The sequence below is a fragment of the Cylas formicarius genome, unplaced genomic scaffold (assembly GCF_029955315.1).
Source record: "Cylas formicarius isolate icCylForm1 unplaced genomic scaffold, icCylForm1.1 PGA_scaffold_6__28_contigs__length_40554024, whole genome shotgun sequence".
Taxonomy (NCBI): Eukaryota; Metazoa; Arthropoda; class Insecta; order Coleoptera; family Brentidae; genus Cylas; species Cylas formicarius.
The window spans coordinates 14,683,188-14,710,897 of NW_026844347.1; the positions used below are offsets into that span (position 1 = coordinate 14,683,188).

A 27,710-nucleotide genomic window follows, 5' to 3' on the forward strand; every position below is an offset into this window, starting at 1 on the left:
GCGTGTTTGTAAACAAATAAATAAAAGAGCACCTATGGGATAATTTTTTTTGGGGTAACAACTTTGAATGGTTATGTATCCAAATTTAAAATTTAATAGGGCAAGACCCTTTCAGATGAAGTCGGAGAAAAAATTTGCAAATATGGTTAATTGTTAGGAAATTCTGTTACTTGTCGACCGTTCGTTGTCTTACATCTTCAAATCATCTTCAAATATAATACCAGTCTTCCCCGAAAATCTATTTGAAAATGGGATTCCCGAGTCAAATGCCCAACAATGTGAATTCCTGATTGGTACCATTTCGGATGAATGACACTTCATCACTAAATAATATTATCCTACAGATCCTTTATGGGGCAGAAACTTTTCCCTTTGCTTCGCCACCATCTAACAGGGTGTTTGTTGAGGGTGTGGACTGTATTCGTATAGGGCTGGTTTATTATTAAATGATAGCCGTTTAACACAACACGAACTATATTCAGCTTCAACGAGACGACGGTACAAAGTTAAGACGTTAAACAAATCGGTTTAATTCGTGTTAATCATAAACACGCACCTTGCGTCAAAACATATATTAAATTCCTCGAAAGAAATCTTTTGAGAGGCGAGTCCAAATAGGACACCGACTTATAGTCTTTTAATGTAACACACGAAAATAAACACGTGACGTTTACTGTCACAATACATAAGATTGACAGGCACGTGGACTTTTATTAATTTAATATTAACAGCCGATCTTAATGCTGGAGCAACTAATTTAATAAAGCGGTTTCGTTTTAAAAGGTCTTTCAAATTTCAAATGCTTGTAGCTCAGTTAGTTTAGCGTTCCGCGTATATGTTTATTTGATGTGTTTAACTTGAAATCACCCCAGCAGTCATGCCGTGGGACACCCATTGTGATCAAATGATTCAGTACCATTACCATTCTTCACAATACAATCAATACAATCAAAAAGAATACCATGGTATAAGAATCTTATTTTTCATATTTTGGGCCTATGCGTTTAGAATTTCCATTATAGTTTTGGTTAGTTTACTTACAGCTTACTTTTCAAAGGAAATTAAAAAGTGACACTTGTGTTACTTTTCCAATGAGTCCGAGAACGTATTAAACTGTTATGAATTAAAAACAGGAAAATCAAAAATAGAGGCACGACTCACATAAATGCGACATCTCCTCTTCTCAATTCCACTGGTCTGTTTATCTGACAGCTTCTGTGGTTCACATCGACTACCAATCGAAAATCGTTTTTTGAGTTGTATATCAGCGCACTCGATTCCAGAACAGTTTGAAGATCTTCGTACGAACACGAGGACGGTAAGCAAAACCCAAAATACAATTCGTTTCGGGATCCTTTTGTGTGATCTTCAGAGTACGTCTAATGGACGAAGAGAGTGTTTTTAGAAAACTTGGTACCAAACTTGCTATGAACATATAGGTACAGGTAAAGGTAATCAATCAATTAATTAAAATGATGGAGTAGTTATTTATTTTTAGCAGTCCAAACTATACTTGGAGAAAAGTTAATTTTTCAAATACCAGGTTATTTATATAGAAAACAAAAAACAAGATTTCTATCAAAATTTATTTTATGTATATTTTTAACATTTTCGCGGGTGATGTAAGTTTAGACTTATTTTAGCAGCAAATGATAGTAACTAAAATTCACATAATCGGAAAAAGTGGGGATTTCTTTCAGCAATAAATGCTACTACTAGAAAATCTGCTAATAGAGAGATTTACATCGACCATATTTTTTTTAAATGTCCATGAACGCCATGTGATCATTCCACTATTTCAGATCATGATGCACATATATTACAGTTAGACACATCTTTTGATATGATGTGAAAATATTCAAACACAATAATGCTTTACTTTCCAAAAAAATGGAGAATAATCGGCAATCAACATTTTTAATGGCGGATTTTAAACTATAGCGAAATAAATTAATCGGTTTGTCAAAAGAAACTAAAATAAACTATCAAGAACAAAAACTAAACAGAAGCATTAATTCCACAAACAACTATCATAAATTAAATACGATTACTATAAAAAAAATTAAAAACTTGCCACAGTATCTTATTGAATTTTTTGTAATATCTGTAAAGACTCGGCTGAAAACATAAAAACGGACAGAGAGTTTAAATTTGAAGAAACCATAACTATAACGCCGCGGTTAGATGGTCTAACATCAGAAATTCTAAAAGAAATTTCTGAATGTATCAAAGAACCTCTCACTCGCTTAATAAACAAATTTATTAAAAAGTTAAACACTTGTTTAAATCAGGTAAAAAACTCAATGTTACCATATATAGACCAATTTCACTGATTTGTGATTTATTTATTAAGATTTCTGAAAAAATTCTAAAAATAAATTTTCTCGCATCTCGAATTAAATAATATTTTATCAGAACAATAATATGGTTTCAGGCAGGCATGTTCGACCGTGCACGCAGTGGCGGACTTTTCAAAAGTCAAAAGTATACGATTCCTTAGATAAAAGTGTCTCACCTTTCTGTGTTTTCGTTACCGTTACCATTATTAGTACTATTATTATTTCAAGTAAACTAGAGAAGCTTTGGCATCAAATCTTTGGAGTAATTGTTGATAGTTATTTGAAATGGAACCACCACTCCAAATATATCACAAATAAACTTAGATGACTTTCAGATGTTTTACAAAATTTTTAGGGTTAATCGCATTTAATTTTAATTTAATCGCATCGCATTTAAGTTACGAAATTTTACTATGGAGTGGGTTGACAAACAAATTCGTACCTCTCAATCTCAGGATCGTGAAAAAGAAAATCATTAATTAATAAATTTTGAAACTTATTACTGAGGAAAGACACTGTCCAGGCTAGCTCACTAATAAACAAGAAAATTTAATAAAGTAAAAAAAAAAATACTAAATGGAAGCCCAAGTTGGAAGGCGGTTAAGGCCACTTTGGTCAGTCCCGGAAGGGGATAGGTAGCCGCCACGTATTTCAAAAAAAGTAAACTTATTAACACGAGGTTAAAATCCGAAAATTAAATCAACAAATAAATCGCGAACAATAATTTATATCCTCCAAATTCCTGAACAAGGTTAACAGTAAAAAGTGTAAATGAAGCAAAAAGGTATATAAATCTCTACCTCGTGGTAGGTGTGAGTATGTCAAATCTCACCTTCAAGTTTTGGCGGTGCAAAAGAATGTAAAGTATTATAATTTAAGAATATAATTTGGGCAAACAGTTCTTGAAGATAACAGGCCACTTAAGCTATCCAAATCTCAAGCTCTCCCGAACGTTACACAGCTGTCTGTTATTATCCCGATAACCAAGCGACAAGATCGAATGGTGGCTCAATGAACACCAGCACGTGGGCAGTCCCAGATAACCCTGCAATGTCCGTTAGGAAAGCCGGCTACTCAATAGGAGAAACTCGTCAACCAAACACGTACGCATGAGACAGCATACACTGCAGGACACCAACTCTAGCGAAGCTCTCCGGTATTCCGATGAAAGAAGAAACCACATGGAAGGTTAGCAGGAAAACGGAACAAGAGGAAGAGGAAAAAACCCTCGATTCGTGGGGCAATGACAATTCTTTTTCAAAATCCCTCGTTGAGAAAGATTTCTATTCCAAACTCCAAATAGATCCAAAAGTATGGGAAATCACAAATTAGTGACCAGTTTACATATCCCCATCTTATTGAGGTAGATCTAGCGGCTCAAAAAAGAAATCGGTCACACAAAAGAAAACCTGGCACAGTCCCAAGCTTCACTAGTGAGCGTACAAATTGCCGGATGACAACCAGTTTTATTAAAAAGGCTAAAAAGGCACAAAAAATTAGAGGGAACACGCCACTCTTGCCAACCTAGTCGACGGTACGCCACCAATAGATCAAACAACCGAACTCTCTCGGTGGTGGTGCCCGTATGGCCCGTGCCAAGGAATCGAGGTTGCGTCAACGAGATCGAACTACCCGAACGTTATCTATGGTTTCGACCGGACGGCCAGTCCCAGAAAACAAAAAAAAAATATTTTATGAGGATGACCCAAGCAATAAAAGCAAATGTGGTCCCCAGTCTCATAGTGTGACGGATGGTAATGGTTACGACTCCCTCTAATGCGCAACTAATACTCTGTTTTTGCATTAGTATCTCTTAGTAAACCTTTGTCACCTAAAAGAAAACCAAGCGAACAAGGGGCCACGCACACAACCGTTGCAGCGTAAAATATTTATGGTTCGGCAACACAATCGGTCGGGGAGTACAAGTCCGAAACTAAGGAAACCGAGTCTACAAAAGAACGTGTGTTAAAATTGCAAAATCGATATAAAGCTAATAAACAAGAATTTTGAATCTTAAGAGACCTTCGCCAAATAGCAAAAAGTGAAGGAAATGGGCAGCACCATTAATTCTATAAGGTACTTATAAGATTAATATTATGATAAGAAAATTATTACTAGATCCAAACAAAATAAACCCATTACTTCGCAAATGGGCAAGTACTTTTACTATAAAAATGCTAAATTTTACCATTGAAATATGAAACCGTCACACTCCACCCTTCCTCCGTCAGAGGTGAACACCGATCGACAGATGGACTTCCACCAGAACTGCAAAATAGCGTACAACAACTTGCCGATAACGCCCAAAAAATTAAAATACTAGTAAAAGAGCAGCAACGTCGCTCGAAAACTCGCCGGCGAAGCCCGAGGAAAAAAAAAGGAAAAAAGAAAACCCCAAGAACTTACAAACTATTGAAACAGCAGTATCGCGCCCACTATTGTGGCGCTCGACACTACCTAGTGGAGCCTGTGCATCCACTAATACCAATTAAATTTTGACAGGTTAATCCCTAACCCACTACTGTCGCACACCTAAGGCGGGCCACTTAAATACCAGTAGTCGAGACCTCCCATAAATTGATTGGCTCGCCCAAGCTACCATTCGGGCCAATCTCGAGCCCCCTAATACTAAGCTCCACGGGAAATGCACACAACAACACATATACTTGCGAAAAGCAGCAGTGAAACCGCGCGATACCCATTAGGCCAGAGAGCCGTATAAAAAAAGCCGAAAAATTAAAACGACGATTCCACCAGAAGCAGAAAGGAAGTTCTTCAGACTAGAGTGGTAACATGCGACCGTCGGTAATCTATATACCGTGATGTTAAGTCGATCTAGCAGGCTAAAATTGCACAACAGCCCACAGGATCACGTCTCCACCACCAATTGAAACCCGACGCACCCGGCCGCCCAAGATCAACCTGGCATAACAAGACCAAAGACACTAATCGGGAAAAGAAAAGGTGAAATCCCGCAGGAGCCCTACCTTGTTGGTGATAACTTTCCAACACTTTCACTATGATTTAGTATACAGAAAAGGTTTACCAAATCTGTCAAAAGAATAACAGACTGGTGAGGCATCGATGTACAGCCTTCAAACAGCAACTGAAAAATTTAAAAACAGAAAATTCATAAACTTCAGTGCTTATTAATAAGTAAGTAACCCACGAAAACAACTGTCTGAAGAATAGATTGTAAATCCAAACCAGTTGTTCAACAAAAACTATCCAGCAACTGATACGTCCAACCTCCTATTCTACACTTAACACTGAAAGGCCCTAAAAATTTCGAACAAAATTTTGCGTTAAGGTTTTTCGACTCGTTGGAGAGAATTTTATTTTTCGCCAAACCTGGTCTCCGATCTGATCGTATATTTTACGGGATTGGTCCGTCATTCTAGCTATACGGGCTTTGATATCCTCAAAATTCTCTATAACTTATTATGCGTGCTTTCATCTCGGTCTGTACTTAACTTGTTAAACGTATAACGATACTCGGTACCATCTCCGACATATTCTCGTCCAAAATTGACAAAGTATGGGATATAACCTGTAGTTTCACTTCGAGACGTTTTTATAGCCTATCCAATTGATTCTCTCCCAAATAGATGTACCGATATTGTACCGATCAACAGGATCCGCCTGCGCGTGGTAATATGATATCGGGAACACAGGGCTTTAAATTCTTTGCTTCTCATCTGTTTGCCACTGTCACAAATGAGGAACTGAGGCAATTCATACACCAGAAATATTTGTTCTTCCACGAAACGACACAGGGAGCTTGAAGTAGCGCTCCGTAATGGACAGAGAGCAACAAACTTGCTGAATTAATCGCATACTGCAAGGATATAAGAGTAGGCCCTTTTCGGTTCTGGGATACCGTCTCATAAAATCAAGGCTTTTCATCTGCCATGGCCGGCTTATCTCACGTCGTCTGGCCATATGACTTGCTAAAGCCTTTTGCTCAGGCTGCTTTCATATTCGGGCAAAAATATTTATTATGAATTTTCCAGCGGAACGGGCTTCCTAAGGATTGTATTTCGGAGATCCTTGGGTACTACAATTTTTCAATAGTCAGACTGCACACATCACTGAGGAAATTGTTCCGGTCGACTCTCAATATTACTTATCATCTTTTTATACTACGTATCAGTACTACTACAAAAATCAAAGACTTACTCAGGGCTCGAACTAACAACTGCCACGTTGATCGGGACACTCCTCGAAAGAAAATCGGGAAAGACATTATCCTCCCCTTTTCGGTGTACGATGTGAAAATCATATGGTTGCAAAGGAAGAGCCCATCTGGCTAATCTTCCGGTTGGGTGTTTTAGATTATTAAGCCAAATTACTGTTGCATGGTCCGTCATAATAGTAAAATGGCTCCCTTCAAGATAATTGGGCAGTTTTTCGAAAGCCCAAATGACGTCTAAACACTCACGCTCAGTAGTGGAATAGTTACGCTCCTGTTTTGTCAACGAACTGTCACGTTCGAAGCAGATTACCTTCTCTCCGTCGTCCGATTCTTGGGTCAAGGCAGCGCCAATTCCATAAACAGAAGCGTTGGTCTGAAAGCCAAACGGTTTAGAGAAGTCTGGACATGTTAATATAGGAGCTGAGGCAAATTAATTTTTTAATTAATATAATTAAAGGCAGCCTCGCAGTTGCTATCCCAGAAGAAAGAGGCATTCTTGTGGATCAATTTGGTCAACGGCGCGATCAGGGTGGAAAAATCTGGCACAAATTTTCGGTCATACCTAGAAATCTCCTAATCTCTGTAACATTTTTGGGCGGAGGAACCCTCATTATGGCTTCAACTTTTCTGACATCTACATGAAGACCTTTAGAGTCAACTAAAAACTAAAAAACTTACACTTCCCAGGGCTTAATGTTTCAGTAGGCCATCAAATATCTTACCCAAAATAATTAAATGCGATTCAAAGTCGGGAGAAATTATAATAATATCCTCCAGATACACCAAAACATACTGTTCTAAACCCGTGCCGAGAATGGCATCGATAAGTCTCTGCCAAGGCGCCGGTGCGTTAATAAGCCCGAACGTCATTCGCTTCAACTGAAAATGTCCCGGTTGTGATACAGTAAATGCGGTATGCTCTCGACACTCCTTCTTCACTCCAACTTGCCAAAATGCCAACTTACTATCCATGGAACTTAAATATCTGGCTCCACGCAGCCTATCCAGAATTGATGAAACGTATGGTAGAATGTAAGCGTCTTTCTTGGTAACCTTGTTAAGTGCCCTGTAGCCTACCAAAAATCGATAGGCGTTATCCCCTTTGAGCACAAGAAGTACTGGTGAAGACCAAGAGCCCCTAGAAGGCTCGATGACATCCATTTGAAGCATTTTCTTAACTTCTTCATCCAGGATCTTCTCCTTGAAGGGTGAAACGGGATAATATCGCTGTTTAATGGGCTTAATGTTCTCCTCTAAGAGAATCTCATGAATAGGCAGTGTAGTATACCCCAAACCTTTGCTCATTCTTTCCAATTTTTCACTCACTAAAGAGTTCAATCTATCTTGTTGGTCCTCAGTTAAGGTGCTCTCGTCCGCAATTCCACAAACCTCTACCATATGGTTTTCTCTAAAACGCCACTCGTTCCTTTTCAAATTTGGCACTACATCCATCGAAATTGAAAAATCGGTTCCCAAAATTAAGTTATTTGATAGCTCCAGTACCACCAAAACTTCTATAATACACACTCTCCACATCAGGGACATTGGCGTCTTTACGGGTCCAATACTCCGACAAGTATTTCCGTTCGCAACAGAGCGCAACATTTTTCCCAACTAAAGTGGCACTACTCCCAGAGTCTAACAAACCCAGAATATACGGTCTCTGATCCTGATTTTAATGTTAGATTACGTAATCAATTAAGGCTTGCTTCTGAAGAAAAACTAAATTGTGTACATTATGTGTCGTCGAAGTATTCACAGGGGTATTAAGCGACCACTTAATTCCCCTGAGTCTCGTTTTTTGAGCACTCCGGGCAGTTTCTAATAGTATAACCTATCTGCTTGGAAAATTATTTTTAGGAAACATTTTTGCATAATTTACAATTTTTTTAAATGTACATCTAGTACTGCTCTTCATCTCAAAATTTCATAATGTAAACGTGACTGCGCGAATGCATAATAAAGTGTTGATATTTGCTGTTTATTTAAAATGTTTCTGAAATATTTCAATTTATTTGTGTATCCACTGTTATTCCTAAGTATTTTACTTTTCCTCAAGGCTTTATTGAGTGGTGATCATTGTTTATTGTTTGTATATCTAAAGTGCTAAAATTTGGTAATCCCCGCTTATTGCAAGACTGTTTTTTCTTCATTCACCGTGATATCTGTTTAAATCAGCTCATGTGTTTACTGTCATTTGCCACTTTGATTTTAAGATTATCCCAAGATCTTTGTATTGAAGCACTTAGTCGTCTGCAAAAGCAACAAACTATTTATGTAAAGAATGAATACTATTGACCCTAAAAGGTATCCTTGGGGGACACCATAGGAAATATATTTTTTTATTTATAAGTATTATTAATTTTTGCTTTGTATATTTTTTCCAAGGTATTCCGCGTAAGCTAGAGTCCTGCAAGATCTCCAAAGATATTACTAGTTGGTCATGACTTCGGGTTCATGTAGTAAGCAACATAAGGTTGGTACAGTTATGTTCTAAGTACCCCTAAATAATAATTCGTTGCCAATTTATTGTAAAAAAATGATAATAGTAGTAAAATAAAAAATAAAACGGGAATTTTGACAACGAGCGAAGTTAACGGTGTAAAGATTAGTGTTAGAATTATGTATTATTATTACTACTACATAAAAGGAAAAACCTACTAGCTACAGTAACTGAGCCGCGAGCTCTGCCAAAGCTGTTAGGAGTTAGGTCTTTAAGAGAAGGTGAAACACTAATATATATTACAATAGCATTGCAAATAAAGCTATCGCAAAACAAGGGTAATCGGGAATAGAAAAATTCTTAAAATTTCTTAGAACGCGGTGATTCCTATGTTTTGCTATCATTTGGGGCACTCTGACATATTCTCTAAACCTACACCAAGCATGCTGAAGCTTTTGTAACCCACTCTAAGTATAGACATCGAGGCAAAGTTTATACCCTATATTGGCATAATTTGATAACAATTGGGCTAAGAATACGAGTAATTTTTTGTGAAATTTGAAATTTAACATAGTTATGTTTTCAAAGCATTAATCATTTTTTTAAGAACCATAAACAAAGATTTTACAAGGGGTACATTTCTTCAGAGGGACACACTTTATGTAACTTAGACCGTTGTCACATCGATTGGAATTTGATCGACCATAACGTTCCCGCTGATTGTTTTCAATTTTTTTTTGGATCGCGTTTATAATTATTATAGCGCTTGCATCAGTAATCGTAATAATTTGTATCGATCGTGTAAGTGGCGTAACGAGAATTAATGCGGTATAATTATGGTAAGAACAATGGGTATCTGTTACGCAACTAATAAAATAATTATGAAGTTTAATAATTTTGTATTTACTTCGAAAATTGATTACTTATTGGATTTCACTAGTTTTCCATTGAAATAAGAACACAGCACATCTTTTTCTGGTGAACAGAATAGATTTATAATTTTTAATGTGCTACAAAAAGGCAATTTTGTAGTCTTAAGCAAACAGTATGACTGATGCATGATGATGAAATGCCTCGTTTAACTGTTGCCAGTTTGAGAGATTACTTTTTTCAAAGGTAGAGAATGGAAAGTTAGTAGTTTGTCGTTAGCCTGCGTTTATATTTTGGTGGTCCGGTTTTTAATTCATTTCATATAAATTATTTGCTATTAATCATTTAAATCTGTTTTTTTTTCAAAAACGAAAATGTTTTATCAGCATAATAATTAATGTAGGTATGTAAAAAGTAAATACACGAAACAGTGTTTTACTTCTCAAATATTTAAACACATTTCAATTACATTTCTATTGTAAATCCTGACAAAAAAGTTATGATTTCAAAAATTTATTGAAATATAAAAATCGCCCAAACATTCCCCAAAAATACCTTACAAATCTCCTTCATTGTGAAAGTATTAACTTTTATTATCCCAAGATGTACTTCCTCTGAAATTTTGAGATTTACAACAGGATTGGTAAAGTACAAATGTGGATTTGGGTTTGAATATTTACCATATAAGTCCCTATTTTGCCCTTTAATAGATATGCATGTAAATCCTGGTTTTAAACTGACCGTTATTTTTAATTTTTAGTTAAACAAGTTTTTGCTCTGAAAGTCAAACCACTTAGCTCCCAATCGCAGGGTCTAGTCGTATCTTAGCTAAATTATTTTCAGCAAGAAAAAATAATGAAGGACGTTTATTACCACTGTCCGCTATCCAATAGGTTTAACTAATGGAATTGTGGATATTATTTGATTAGTAATTACTTCTAATTTTTAATGGATGATTCAGGCACTAAATAGTAGTTTATTAACTGTTCGAAAACCAAACTTAATTATATAACCAAGAAAGAACAGACCCCGAAAAAAGACCAAGACGACTATAATATATAATATTATATATATAATATAATATATAAGATATAATTAATTGTGATATACGAGACATGGTGTATCAAATGCATAGTGAAAATAACCAAGATACACATTGTTATAAAAATATGTCACAATAGAAACTTTAAATAGGACAAAAACTTGCTTTTATCAGCAATAGTTTTTAAATTTTAAATTCAAACAAGATTAAGATATTTTGTGGTGCAAACCAATGTTTCATTACTTTGAACAAAATTTTCAATAAACTACATCCTCTTCCTCTCATCAGGTTATTTTTATGGATGAAACGTGGATATTTTCCAAAGGGAATGCAATTTTTTTTTATCTAGATAATGGAATGAAAAGTTTAAGAAGACCAGGCTTCCAAGGGATGGTGTGGACAAGAGGCAGACATTCAGAAGACATGCCTATTGGTCGACGTTCCATACCATCAGACGCCACAATAAAAGAAAAGGAATCCGAAAAGATTATAAAATACAGAGACCTTCAATTAGAAGTGCGGATAATGTGAAGGCTTAAAACAATTATTGTCTTCGTCAATATCGGAGCGACAGGAACCATCCACAAAAACCTTGCGGAGACACTCAATAAAATACTGGGTAACAACGAAAACACGATTGCGACACTGCAAAAAACTACTTCCCTTAAGACAGCCCACATTATCCGAAGTACCCTAGGATACAAACCATTTAGTTTGCGGAACATGGACTGTTCTTGATAAATGGAAATGAATTTCGGAGAACAAGGTTGCGAATATAAATAATAATAATAATATAATAATAATAATACTAATAAGCTTCATTGTATAAAAGATATAATATCTAATGACAAGACAATTAATTCGCTAAGTCAAATTAAAATTAAAATTCTGAATACCGAAAACATACCAATGAACAACAGCAAGAATGAAACCAACTAAAAGCGACAATATAACGAACTTTAAATATATAAACCAAATAATAAACAAAACCCAAAAACCGAATCTACTCTAATTACCTGAAACATAAAAAAGTTTGTAAAGCGAGTTGGAAAGTGGAATATTGGAGATGTTATCTGCGATAACAATTCAGAACAGTCTATACGAGATCTACATAATTTAAATAAAAATTCAATTGATGCATAGTTCCTACGATTAATTAAAGCTGGTATTTCGAATCGCCTTCAGAGAACATTGTGAACAAAATATCTCTGCGGAAATACACCAAACTAACCAAAATCTTTGGAGTCATCACTTCCTTTTAATTTTCTATTGCCTCTAAAATAATCAAATACTATACAACCAACCCTGTTCGTAAAATTAGCAATTGTCAATATTCAATTTTCCAAAGTTTACACCAAGAGTCAAAAATTTGAAGTTCCCTCTGAAAAAGGTGACAGTCATCTTGATTACGGATAAATCTAAATATTTTCATATCAACTGCAAATTTACTCGATATACCATTACTTACTTATCATTAATGAAATTTACGAAACCCCACTTGTGGCAATGAACTCATATGCCATGTCCTCTCACCTCCAACTAAATTCTGTCTGCTAAGAACGACTTAAAGAACAATACTAGATTTGCATCGAACCCCATCTTCACAAATTTGTGGAGAAAAATATTAGTGTCCACTCTATTGAAAGCTTTTGAGAAGTCAGTGTATAATTGAGCGGAGGATGTCAAATTATTAGGGGCAGTACCATGGCTACAGAAACCATGCTGAACTTCCACTATTAAATTTTTAACCTGATTACTGGTTACTGCCTTTCGAAAAACCTCGCAGAAGATGAATATTTCGAAGTTCCACTGTCATTTCCTTTTTCAAAGATCGGTGTTATTCTAGCCTCCTTCTAGCTATCAGGAAAAGAATGTGTGTTAAATGCAATCTCTAATCAAAAAGCTAGGTATTCATCAGGACCACAGGAAGTTTCATTCTTTCACTTTTTCAAAGCTTGCAGTACTAAATCGGAACGACTGCTCAAAGTAATGCATGAACTATCCTGTCCAGAATTTACATGGTGACTTACCCCACTAAAATAATCAGCGTCAGTTATAGACAGAGACATTTTTTTAGTTATAATGAAAACCTTCATTTCTATTGTATGCAGTCTATCTTTACAAAGTTGGAAACAATATGATTGAATCTCCTTTCGTTTTGGAAAAAATATATTTTATCTGTAATCCCTACATTCTTCGAAACAGGCAAACGTTCGATGTTTCTAGATATCATTCAAACTAGTCCTCTAACTCTCCAATTAAAGGATAGAGAATGCGTTTCCGGATCTCTTATTCGTCTTTAATTAAAGTTAACTGGTAAAAAATAATTTAAACTGACAAAGTATCTCTTTTTTTTGTTCGTCCATTCCTCGTTGTTCTTTGAAATTTGGCATTCCACCCGTATTTTGGACAAAGATTTGGGTCTTAAGGCTTATAAAGTTCAGAGACGGCGCTATGTGCCACATAACGAAAAACGAAAAACTTCCGAACCCAAAAGATGATCATAATTGGCCACCGAGATCTTGTGATTTAACACCTTGCGATTTGTTTCCTTGTTACCACATGAAATATAAGGTCTACGCCAACAGCCTAGCGTCGCTTAAAGACGTCAAAGATTGAATTCGCCAAGTTATTTAGGGCATACACCAGTGACTTTCCGATTTGGTGACGGAAAATGAAATGAATGAAAACGATATGGTCCTGTGATCGTAGCCGTGGTGGCCATTTGCAAATATTGTTTTCCAGTATTAATGGATTACCTCTTTACATTGAAACAAACATCCGGTCATTTACCTCAGAAAAATCAATTTTTCTATGAATATCAGAATATCAGCTCTTATTGGAAAACCCTTCAGTAGTGGACAGGCACCTTTGTTATATTTGGGCTTCTTGATATGTAATAGATATTCAGTAAAACACTTCAACAATATTTTCTTCTTTCTGTAAAGGGTCAGTCAACAATCAAAACCTCAATTGTTTCAAAAGTTATGAGAAAATGTTGAATCCGGAAGTTGTAAAGATTGTTAGGAGGCATAAAAATTTAAAAAAATGTTTTAGAGTATACAAAAAAGCGCGACTAATAAAATATGCATTTTTTTAAATGAAACTTTGTTTTCAATTGCAACAATTCTTCAACTTTTTCACTGCAACTCAATTTGAAATAGATGCTTAAGAGTGTTCAAAATAACAAAACTATTTTTTTCTGAAAACATTATTTTTTCTGAAAGATCTTGTAAAAACCTTCAATGTATATTCAGTATGTGATATATCTATTTTTAATACTTTGCGATTTACATTAACTTGTGCAATGGTGCTGTCAATCGCCTTAACGTCCATCAATCAGTTAATCAATTCTGGGTACGGGAAGTGTAAAACTGAAGCAATTGGTCAATTAATATGTGCTGTGGAATAAAACGCTTTTAAGTTATTGGAACATATTTTTTTTACAAACGCAGATAGTTAAACATTTTATAGAACGATTTACTTCAACTTCTTCAGGAAGTTGAAAACATTGAGATCCAACAAATATGGTTTTAACAACCTGGAACTCCTCCGCATTATAATCGAGAAGTTCGAGAATTGTTAAATAATCATTACCCTCAGAAATAGATCGGTAGAGGTGGATTCATTGGATAACCTCCTCGATTATATGACTTAACGACACTGGATTTCTTTTTGTGGCATATCTTAAAAATAGTATTTGTGTGAATCGAATACCAGAAAACATGACAAATAGGAGTCGGGACGCGTGCAGGAGAATAACACCGTTTATGCCAACGGTCATCCAAGAAATTATACGAAAAAGACTAAACACGCGAATGCAACTAGAAGGGCATATTTATGCTCCACAATAATACTTAAAAATAAGATAAGCTGTGAATTTGAAATTTGGCTGATAGTTTCACCAAAAGTGCTAATACTGTATCTACGACTTCGACAAAGTTTTTTCTCCTGTTTTTTGTCATGGGCAATTAATATTATACTAATAGTCTTAGCAATTTGGACTGGGCATACTCCAATTCGTCTTAAAAATATAAAGTTTTTCTATTTAAGTGAGCAAAATTTTATATTGAAATTTTTCTGGTTTTGAATTAATTAGATAGATACAACAGAAGATTTATATAGTTGCTTCAAGAATTATTTCAATTCCATCTAACAAGTTATACCTGTCTTGTTTGATCTTCTCCCAGTTTTATATTGAGAGGGTAGTAATTTTACCATAAAAATGGAGATATTTTTAAAGTAAATTTTTATATAATTTTGTTTAGACTATTTTAAAACATGTTATTTATTGATTTTGATAATTCTTAACAAATAAAGGTAGTTAAGAAATGATTTTAAATACGGGCTTTTTCAGAGGTGATATTAAGGATAAGAATAGAAGAAAATAAATTTCTACTATTGTTAAAGAAAGACCAGCCACAAATAACACATTTTATACATTATTTACATTACTTTTATCTATCCCAACTTTTGCTGAATCTAACGGCCAAATTTCAAATCCACAGAAAAAACTAAATAATATTAGATACCTATTACTACCAATTAGCTTATCTTATTTTTAAGTATTATTATGGCGCATGAATGTTCAAATATTTTCTTGGATGACCGTTGGCATAAACGGTGTTATTCTTCTGCACGCGTCCCGACTCCTATTTGTCATATTTTCTGGTATTGTTTGCGATTCACATAAACACGATTTTTAAGATATGCGCACAGAAAGATATCCAGTGCCGTTAAGTCACATAATCGAGGAGGCCATCCAATGAATCCACCTATACCGATCCATTTCTGTGGATAATGATTATTTAAGAATTCGATTAATTAATTAAGAATTTTTACAAGATCTTTCAGAAAAAATAATACATTCAGAAAACAAAACTTTTGTTTATTTTGAACACTCTTTAGCATCTACTTCAAATCGAGTTGCAGTAAAAAAGTAGAAGAGTTTTTGGAATTCAAAACAAAGTTTCATTTTAAAAAATGCATGTTTTATTAGTCGCCCTTTTTTGAATACTCTAACATAAACCACATACCAAATTTTGGTACTGTATCCAAAAACCAATATATATTACATACAAATAATTTTCATTATTATCAATCAGCTCCCGCCACCAGCCGGCGCAAATTTCTCAAAATTTGGTTGGATGTATTTGGGAAAAATCCCTATTCCTCATAACATACTAAAAGATATAGGTAATAAATGTTATAATAATAGAGTTTTAAATACATACCTTTCAATACATTTATAACGGATTCTTGAAGTCTCCGATTTTTCAATGAATCTTCTGTATTTATTTTCTGTATTTGACATCGGCAAAAACTAAAACTGCACTGAAAATTCGTATGACCAATCCTTAGGCTTCGTGTAGCCACGATATGCGATCAACTCAACTAACCAAATAATACTGTACGATTACATACTATAATACCGTATAAGAATGGGAAGTATATTTTAAAAGCATTTTCAAATTGAGGATGTCAAACTTATTATGTCAAGGATTTGACATTGAGAATATAACACCACCACACGCTAAAATGGAAAGAATGTTACTTTTTGTCGTTTTCATTTAAATATTTGTTCGTTCAAGAGAGAAATCAAAATAGGCAGCACCTTCCGAATAAAGAGACGATGCAATATAATTTGTAATTTTGGAATAAAATTTTGAAATTTTTTACAAGACGTTTTAACAAAATGAAAAATATATTTTGAAAATATATTCACATCTCAAGATCTAAGTTCTTAATTTAGACCGGTGGGTGTCCTGCGTAATCTACAATTAATTTTTTTTTCTGGGTAATTATCTTTTAAACCTCTACAAACGCCTGCAATACAAATATTTTGCTGTTTACCAGTAGTAAAAAAGGCATACTGAACTCCAAGAATGTGATGGTTTAAAAATTGGCCTTAGTGTACTGTGTGGTGGTGATGTGGGGAGCACCCTCTATTGCCAATTGTCGGAGACGAAGTCGGCGAAGGAGCGCGGAGTGGTCAGTTCCTTTTGAGGGGACGAACTTTGTTGACGTGCTATTGATTGTTTTATTCGATTTCGATCTGCTGGACCAGAGTCGATACGACCGGTCCATGCAGTTTGTACTTTTGTTTTTCACGTATAGTAATACACTCCGTTAGTAAAGTATAGTGTGCGTATTGTTTTCGCCGCTTCTGAACCCGGTGTGCTTCGGTAGAAACACACACATACATCACAAGAAACATCGCATCGTGTTTGGATAAACCAATTAGTCGTGTCTTGGTCATTTAATTAGCATTCCCAAGTATAAAAGCATGAAATGAATTGAATTCATTTCCATTCTTTTGTTCGTTTTGTATTACGTTTGCTGCATATTGAAAAAGTAACTATTCATATTTGAAAATTCTCTTACTGCGATTTTTTCCCACATCGACTCGTTGAAATATTTCTCGTAGTCGTTATCCTCGTAGTATTGTCCCTTGTGGACTATCTGGACGTCTTTCGGTGGCACTACCGTAAATTTAGCCATACAGTACTGCCCGAAAAATTCCTCTTCGTTGTAGGGTACTTTGACTTCGAGGCATTCGTCGAAATTGCCCAGGTCGTGCGATGAACCGTAGAGTATCCCGCTGGGCATCTTTCCAGTAGCGTCAAACACTGCAACGGTTATCAAGATTTAGCAAGTTGATCGAAAATTAGTAAAATTTACGTAAAAACTTTGCTTGTTCAAATGGGACACCATAGTATGTAAAATGCACAAGGCCACGATGCAAAAATGATTAAAAAACGTAGGGCTGTAAATAAATGTTGTTCCCACTTTTAAGCTATGCGTATTTCTGAACTAGATAGAGCAAAATCGACTTACATGTCAAATGCTCGAATTTGAGAAAGATTTAATGATATCTTCACTCCAACCGAGATATGGGGCGCCTTGCAATGTTCGATCCTATTTAAAATCGGATAAAAACGTAGAGACAGTTATCCATCCATTTGCTCGTAAATGAATAAACGTTTCTTATTTTATATGGCCATTATAGTTGGCTATGGTCTAAAAAAATGTTGGTATCTGTGATGAAAAAAAACGAAAATATTAGGCTTTTTTATGTATTAGTGGGCTGTGCATAATATGTTTAAAAAGACGATAGATAGGAACTTTTAAAATAAATTAATAAACACTTAAATAACAATTTAAAATAACTTAAGTGAAAACACGAAACCTAAGAACCATTTTATATTTTAATTTTAATTTGTGATATTATTTTTAATATCTAATTTTAATATTTTTCATTATGTACAAACCAAAATTTCATTTATTTTAACGTAATAAACAATACACAATACAATTTTGAATAAAAAATATCAACATTTAATCTTATACATTAATTATATTGTAATACTTAAAGTAAATGTTCAAATTGGGCTACCTCTTCAATACACTGAACCAACCTTTTCCGTACTAAATGATAATTATTATTCACTAACTCTACAGGATTGATGGAAGCAAACAGCTCTCGAGTAGCTTAGGTTTGGAAAATTCTATTTTTAAAAACAAGATCTTTTAATTTTCCCCATAAAAAAATCTAGATGAGTTAGATCACACGTCTCGCTGGCCACAGAATGGGACAACCTTGAGTTCGAATACAACATTGTTCAAACTGTTCATTTAAAAGTTCACTTGTAATTCGTACGTTGTGAGCGTTGTTGCTGATAATAAAATATTTACATAACCATCATCCTCTGCCAAATTTTCATTAAAAAATAAAGTCCCACAAATCTACTTCGGAAAATTCCTACTAATACATTGAATTCAAAGCGACCTTTCCGATTTTGATACACCACAGCGATAAGAATTGTATCTGATAAATATTCTTGAACAATCAATTCTCGCTACATCGCTCCTAACAACAGGTAATGAGAAATTAATGTTCTCATTGCATTTTCTGATAAACCAGTTGCAAAATTGTATTCGTGTACCAGCATCATCTTCAAGTAATTGATGAACTTTTCTGGTACGATATGGTTTGAATTTATGTTTTTTTAAAGTAGCCAAAACTTCAGTTTTTCCAGTATTTGTTGCGTCAACTGGTATCCGTTAGGATGTGCTTGGATTTTCCCAATATATTTAATTCCCGGAGATTCTGTTCTTAATTGAAGTGGTTTTGGTTTTGTCTTGGCTTTTTGGAACATCCGTGATTGGTTAAATTATTTTTTAACTTCATGTTCATGTGACAGAACACAAAATTGAATACAGAAAAAACATTATGTCCTTAACTGCCTTACAAAAGAAATCTATATGACAGAAAACGGCTAGACACGTGCAATTTTTTGGACGATAGCCAACTAGGAGTGCCCTATAAATTAAGAAAGTTTGTATTCATTTATAAGAAAAGGGAAAACTTAAAGAAAAATGTGAATACGTCACTGCGTTTGCCTTACAAAAATGCCCCAATAGCGTGATTATCCGAATCCAAAATTTTCATAATTAGAAAGCTTATGGGCAAATTTCAAAAAGGCCGAAAAATTGTAAATTTTTCTGTCTCGGTTGGTACTGAAAGAATCGCTACGCGGTTTTAACCATTAAATGTTCTTCTCTTAACATGTAAATCGATTTTGCCCTATCTCCCTCAGATATGGGTTTTTCCTGTTAAAACATTCCAATTACAACCACCCTATGCTGCGTACACCAAAAACCATTAAACTAAAAATTTTATGTAGCTATATAATTTTAATAATTGTAATAAAGACATTGGTTTTATATGATTAAACTCATACCTGGTTCATGTCCCTTAAAGCGTTCTTGGATTGAATTTCATTTAAAGGACGGTTTAAGTAATAAGCTTGAAGGAACGAGTTTTAATTTGACCCTCAAGTCTTTTATTAGAAATAATTAATAATTATAATAAAAAATCGGCTACAAAACATTGCTAAAAAGAAACATTATTCTTTTTTAATGAAATGTTCCAGATGACCCTCCGTTAACTAACTAATCATTTAGTTTTCCTCCATATGTAGTAAAATGTCCAAATTTCTATTGTCCCTCTCTTCTGCTCTATTATCGACATTTGCAGTTATTTACTACGGTCCCTTTCGACTCGAATTGGTTAATAATACGTTTAATTGTCCAAATCGTGGGGGTATACTGGAAAATAAATTTAGACTTTTCAGACACTGCTCCGAGACTGTTTCCTGCATAATATAACGGGTGATTCAATAAGAGTTTCCACATTTCAATCTGGAATATTTTTGAAACGCCACTGTATTTGTTTATTATCATATGAGATTTCTAACCTTAAAACATAAACAAAATTAGTCATGGAGCAATATACGACTGAACAACGTGTGAAAATTGTACAAACCTATTATGAAATTGGTCGATCAAGAAAAAATGTATTTCGGGCTCTACGTGAATTTGAGCAAACTGGATCTGTAACTAACCTCAAAGTCCCTCAATGTGCTCGTGCAGGTCGGTCAGATCAAAATATTGCCGTTGTTCGCGAAAGTGTACCCGAAGATCCAAACACATCGATTCGTCATCGATCGCAGCAAGTGGGCCTTACGTATTCAACCACACAGCGAAATTTAACAAAACACTTGTATCTACACCCATAGAAAGTCCAAATAACTCGGGAGTTGAAACCTCGAGATCATCAACAGCGCCGGGTGTTTGCAGAATGGATACGAGAACAAGGGGTTCAGTTTTCAACAAAAATCATCTAGTGGCTTTGTAAACAAACACAATGCTCGTATCTGGGGATTAGAAAATCCAAGGGAGATTGTTCAAAAAGCAATGCATCCTCAAAAAGTGACTGTTTGGTGCGCATTTTGGTGCGGATGAATAATTGGCCCTTTTTTTTTTCGAGGATAATGCGGAGAACGCTGTTACGGTTAGCGAATACCATCGCTATCGAAACATGATATCTGATTTTTTCTGAGAGCAGTTGTAAGGTATGGACATTGAAGATTTGTGGTTCCAACAGGATGGAGCCACTTGTCACACATCCAGAGAAACGATGCAATTGCTGCGGGGTAAGTTTCCTGGTCGGATTATCTCACGTATTTCACGGCCGCCGCAATCATGTGATCTTACTCCCCTAGATTTTTTTGGGGGTATCTAAAAAGCAGGGTGTATAGAAATAAAAAAAACACTATTTCAGAGCTGAAACAGGATATTAGACGCGAAATAGCCGGCTTAGAACCTGAATTGTGTCAACAAGTGATAGGAAATTTCAATAAACGAATTACGTAATGCCACATAAGTCAGTCACGGGGGTCATTTGAATGACATCATCTTTCATACCTAATTGAAATACACTAATCTAAAATGGCACATAAAAATGTTTGTATATTTTTATATTCTTTCGAGTTTTTTTTTATTATTTTAATGTGGAAACCTTTTACTTAATTATGGTTACTTTTTATTGCATTGAATGACGCTTTAATTGAAGCGCGTTTTATAACGTATAACAATCACAAATAAAATTATTTTTCCTGTAACGAATTTTTGTGTTATTATTAAAATGTATTATACCTAAACTATAAAAAAGTTCTAATCGTGCTATCATATTTAATTCAGCAACTAATAATGGGCTTATTAAAATTTATTCATACTCGGCACATGAATTAAACAAACCAGCTCCTTCAAAAAGTCAAAAATTTACATGGTGTTTCCTATGTTCCTATCCGATATGTCAGATCTATTCAACAAAAAAAAATTATTAAAATTTAGCAACAGAAATTCTACAATACTCCTCAACAATATTTCGAGCACTCTGTATTCGTGGAAATTAATATAATGAGGTTTTAGGTAGGCCTTAATAAGAATTATTGGATACTTTATTTTTAAAGAAAAACCTAGTAGCCTTTCACGATATTTGGCATCAAAAAATAATCTAGTTGGCCATGACTTTAGGTTGATACCATGTAGCTACTGGACATGTAAAGGCCCTACCTATGCTGACAATAGAGGAAATCATGAAGCAACTATGTAATTTTTTTTTGAGAAAGTTCATTCAACGTGCGCATTCGCGAGATTTAAAATTTCTTTTTTAACCAATGGCAGCTCTAATCACAAATTCTAACGTAGGACCCATAAGACCTTGCGGCTTTCAACAAACATGGCCGCTGACAGATCGTCGATGTTTCAATGAGGCATTTTTACGACAGTATTTCCATGAAATATGTCGAAATCCTATTAAATTTTCAGGCAAAAAAACAGTTAAGGGCTGGAAAAGCAATGCAGAATTGTTTTCGTTCATCAAGCCCTATAGATACAATGCAATTTCTACATGGATTTATTTAGGTAAGCTATTTTTTTTTGTAAATCGGCGTAAAGGGTTAGTTTTCATGAACTAATAAGTTTAACCTCCATTGAAATAACTTTCGAGATGCTAGATATCGCACATGAAACTTCTTGTTCTAGTAAAAAATAAAATTATAGATTAATTGCTTTTTTATATTTTCTGTAATTCTGGTACACTAAGACGTATTACCCAAACATCTAAATGTAGTTGAACTGAGGTGGCTTTTACTTGATGAAAATCCATTTATCAAAATAAATAATAACTGAAAGTTCAGATTTTCACGAAATTATATATTTTAATATGACAATTGTTTCGACAACATCAAAAAGAGCTGAAAGCAAGCCAGTTATTACAAAGTATACCGACCATCAATTTTACAACAGGTTCATAAACTTAACGGACACAACATTTTCTAAAAATGAAGTTGAATTTCTGGAAAAAGGTTTCAACTTTAACTTACAACACTCGTACATTAATAGAGAATTAGACTGTTTAGGGATCGATTGTGAATTAGCGATTAAGGACATTAACGATTCTAATTTAAACAAACATGTATTAGCGAATATAATAAACTCTCAAATAATAGATAACAATAAACATAAAGGAATTTCTCAAAAGTCACTAGTAAAAATTATCAAAAACAAAGCTTGTGAAAATAACATAATATTTACACGCGCAGATAAAGGGAAGACAGTCATAGCTATCGATCTCCCAGAATATATTTCAAAAACCAACAATTTTTTTAAACCAGAACTTTTCCAATGTATCAAACACGATCCTACCGAGTTATATCCAAGACAAGTCATGAAATTAATTACTAACTCCACACTATTTAGTGACAAAGACAAATATTTTTTAACAATTATGAATCCACAACCGGCGAAATTATATTTTTTAGTTAAATTACATAAACAAGATTTGCCCATTAGACCAGTCGTATCTTATGTAACAGCTCCAGCAGTTAAACTCTCTACAAAATTAGTAAATATTTTAAAGTTACACACAGCTTTTAAACCAAAATTTGCAATAAAAAATTCTTTTGAATTAATAAACAAAATTAAAGATATCAAAATCCCTTCTAACGCAACAATGTTGTCTTTTGATGTACAAAACTTATTTCCCAGTATTCCACCTATGGATGTGATAGATTTACTAGATTTCACCCTAACTCAGAAACAGGTTAACCCATTGGTGAAACAAGAGTTATTAGATTGCTTAATAGTATCTTTAGACCAAAATTATTTTGAAATTAATGGACAGATTTATATCCCTAAAGAAGGTTTGATTATGGGAAACCCACTTAGTCCTTTGTTAGCAGAGGTTTTTACGGATAATTTGGAAAATATCATACTAGAACATCCTTTAAGTAAAAGTTTTTTTATTGTGGTATAGATATGTGGATGACGTCTTTGCGTGCTTTGTTGGAACGGACAGACAATTGAATTCTTTTTTAAATTACATTAACTCAATAGATAATCGTATAAAATTCACTATCGAGATTGAACAGGATAACTATTAATTTTTTAGACTTAACTATTACGAAAACGCAAAACAAATTAGATTTTTCCATTTATCATAAACCTTCACACACGGACACAGTCATACATAACAGCTCAAATCACCCTTATACACACAAAATGGCTGCATTTAACTCTTTTATACACAGACTTCTTAATACGCCACTCTCAACAAAAAATTACAAAGAACTTAATATCATTAAATAAATTGTACTGAACAACGGCTACAATCCGTCCATTATATATAAAATTATAAATAAAAAACAAATACAGACAACAGTAAATTCTATTTATCCGAAACCTAATACAGAACACGAACAATTTAAAACAATTACATACACAGGAGAACCTAGTGAAAAAGTTTCAAAACATTTGTCAAAATGTGGTTTAAAAATAGCTTTCAGGACTAACAACACAATAGGAAAATATTTAAAAAACAATAAAACAAAATGTCCAAAATCCCAAAAATCAGGTTAAAATGCGGATCTTGTCTTAAAATTTATATTGGACAAACAGGTAGATCCTTCAAGAAACGCATTAACGAACATAAAAGAGCGTTTAAAAACAATAATCTAGATTCCAATTATGCTACACACTTAAACACAGAACAACACATTTTTGACGACAATTTTGATATTTTACATACAGCCACAAAAAGTAGAAAATTAAATTTATTGGAAGCCATGGAGATTAACAAAATGAGACATTCAAATGTATTGCTTAACGATCAATTAGATTTAAAAACCTCTCCTTTATTGAACTTAAATTCTCGCAACAACATTAATTAAGGTTTTATGGTCATTTTTCGGTATATATAGTAGCAGGTAATTTGGAAATATTACGTTTGATAAAGACACGGTGTTGTCGAAACAATTGTCATGTCAAAATATATAATTTCGTGAAAATCTGAACGTTTAGTTCTTATTTATTTTTATATAAATGTAGGGAATTCTGTTTAGTAAATTGACATGTTAATAAATATCCAGTTTGTTAAATGTCAAATATTTAGGTATCACTGTTCGTCTAATATCCTATTAGGTCCTCATATTTGCCGCTTTTGCTGTAATTTCGTGAAAGAACAAAGCATTGAAAGCACAAATTATGGAAGTTTGTGGGTATAGTAAATGAAAACAACTATGGCACTATGCACATATGCGACAATAGTAATTACTTAGTTCGTAGTTAACAATTATGTACGGATTTCAGAGATTGATGTCGCGGTCTTATAAAAATTAATCAATTACAGAAATGTAGCAACTCAGCAAATAGGGGGTTACGCATTCGCAAAAATCTATAAAAATATCACAGGCGCCCGCGATGCATCAATTTTTACCGTAGCAATATGTGGTTTTATTACATTTTTGACATATATCCAAAAAAATATTAAAATCAAACCGTAAACAAAGATTACAAGGGTGTATAGGTTTAAGCAAGAAAGTGATATTTCAAACACTCTGTATTAAAACTTGAATGAGATTGGTATAGTTGAGTTCTAAGAAGTCCTAAATAGAAATGGTTGCGAATTTATTCCTTAAAAAACCCCTTATAGTACTTCTCTGGTCTCTCTCTCTCTCTCTCTCTCTCTCTCTCTCTCTCTCTCTCTTGTTAAATAGATGTAGTTGGCTATGACTTTATATTGAAGCAATAAGCAAAACTACCTTTTAGTCTATTGTTGAAACATCTATCCAGGAAAAAATATCAAATTCGAAACTAGGGTGCATAAGTGGGACACACTGTACTTAATGCCAAATGTGGATTAAGATACTATTTCAAAAAATAGGTGAAATGGTAAGTAATTCTAATCAGGCAAACCCATCAAACTTGTCAGCAAAGCAAATTAAACATGCTGCTCTGAATCGCATTTTTGGCAATTTGAGGATTAGTTTAGGTAAGTATATAACAAAAAAAACTTACTTTCGGTAGCCCACAGTTTCAACTTTTTGAACTCCTCGGCGTAGAACAAACTGTGATTCCGACATTTTGCGTTTGCCGAATTTGTCGTGGGCACGTAAATTTCTAAGGCACTTTTGACGGTGAGATTTTCCGATAACGCGTCAAACCAATTCCCCGAAAATGCTGCCTCGTTTACGCTAAAGGAAAGTGCGACCACTAGGAGATTTAATAAGTTCGACTTCATGGTCTAGTCGTTGTAAAGACGCAATCGGCCTTCCGTTGCTTTTATATATTATTTCCCATTTGAAAGGACTGCTTCATATTTACTGGGCGATTCATGGGTTCCTTGTTTAATAGACAAAAGGTTGCTTCTAAAGTAATACATTCTGCACACTTATAGTATCGAGTTTCGACGTTACATTACTTAGATAATCAAAAAGGGAGAGCAAAGAAATATTTGTGAAGCAGCTGCATCTAGGAAAAAAAAATTGCAAACAGTGACATTTATGAAAATAAGGTACAGCGTTATGATTATACAACATAGATTTAACATAACAGGAAAGTAAGCAACAAAAGGCAATTAATTTCGACATTATGTCGCATTTAAGATACACACCCTAAAATTTTCGTCATCTAAATAGATACATAGTAAATTACATAATTTTTCATAATTTCGTTCAATATATAAAACTATTAAAAGTTCATTTCTGTCTTCCATAAATTACTGTATTATGGAAATGAAGATTTTTACAATATGATCAATCTAATAGCGTATGTGTAATTTAATTTAAATTCTACAGTAAAGTATATAACACTATTTAGAAAACTTCTGGATTCCTCCTGCGTCGGTTGATGTTGAATCGAACTTGCTGACGTTATGCTGATAGATAAGATAATATAGTGGCTACAGGTGGCTATGATATTTTCATACAGATCTGTTGCGCCTGCGTCACCCCCAACTAACTGAGTTGTCACATTGCCGTAATTCTTCTGAAAAATTTGATTAATTTTCATAAGGACGCAAAATCAGTCTCTGAAATCCGTACATCAGTGGCAACGCCGAGCTAGAAATTGTTATTGCCAGTGAATACTAACAGTTTGCGGCATTGTTGTTTGCAATTTTGGTGGTTGTGATACCGTACCTTTTCCGCATTTTTTTTTGAAAAACTTGTTGTGTTTGTGGTCAAAACTGTAAGGAAAAGAATGTGCTTATATACAGGTAATTTAAACAATTTAAAAGTTGTTTCTATAGGACTCCCTCACACTCACGAAGTTACAAGCGTGGGAAAGGACCTAATAGGATCTTAAATAAACCCGAGTAAAAGAAAACAGTTAGCCTGCAGTTTTTACTAGAACAATCACAAGAAAAACTCATTGTAAACCTCAATGTGACAAAGTTTTCGTTTGTCATCAGGCTTAATGAAAACGAAATTACCTTTCGGTTGGTCAAAAATTACTGAAACTATTACCGCGGAAAGTGGGGAATTACCAGAATTAGTTCAGCTCCAACAGGAAGAATTTAAACAATAAATCTGTAGGATATTTTTGGGAAGTCTTAGGGCATTACAGGAAATCTTTGAGAATTCCCAGGAATTCTAGGCAACTATTCAAAATTTTGGAATACTTCATTTTTAGGTCACCTACCTCCTTAGGGAAGTAAGTGAATACTGCCGTACATACACACAAAAATTGGACACTGATTAAATGCAAACAGTTCTATCAATAAATAATTTTTGTAAATCTGCTTGTTGGATTTTTGGGACAGTAGGAAAAATGTATAAATATGTTGAGAAGTCTTCGACTATTTTTCCAACTCTAGCTTAGCTCGAGAGTAAGCTATGTCCTTGCCTTGTAAGTATCACCTCATGTGAATAACCATTTAGTATAAGTTTCTGGACAAGTTATGGGACCGATCTATGTTCTCTATCCCATTTTTTTTTGTAGACTTGCATATGTCCTAGTTTTGTTTTCTTAATCACTTGTCCAGGTAGTGTCATTCAATTTACATTTTATTTTTTGTTTCTCAAAAGATGAAATCGTATGAAAACAATGCATAACAGGCTTAGTCAAAAATGGAGCTGCCAGTGAGGCTGACAGCTTTAGAAGAGCATCCATATGTGGGGGCCACATTACTCTTTT

At 34.2% G+C, this 27,710-nt stretch overlaps 1 protein-coding gene across 3 annotated transcripts in view; it reads right to left on the minus strand.

Moving 5' to 3' along the window:
• Positions 1 to 27,710, minus strand: part of LOC132703278 (nose resistant to fluoxetine protein 6-like) — a 254,883-nt gene that overhangs the window by 35,672 nt on the left and 191,501 nt on the right. Inside the window, exons 1-3 of one of the 3 annotated variants that reach the window (XM_060672433.1) lie at positions 25,593 to 25,898; positions 17,274 to 17,518; positions 1,162 to 1,379 (exon numbers count right to left, since the gene is read on the minus strand). In XM_060672433.1, coding sequence (XP_060528416.1) covers positions 1,162 to 1,379; positions 17,274 to 17,518; positions 25,593 to 25,815 — 686 coding nt within the window. In that variant the 5' untranslated portion in view covers positions 25,816 to 25,898. Of the gene's footprint in view, positions 1 to 1,161; positions 1,380 to 17,273; positions 17,519 to 25,592; positions 25,899 to 27,710 lie in introns of those variants that run through there. The other 2 variants (XM_060672431.1, XM_060672434.1) reach the window with 2 other exon arrangements.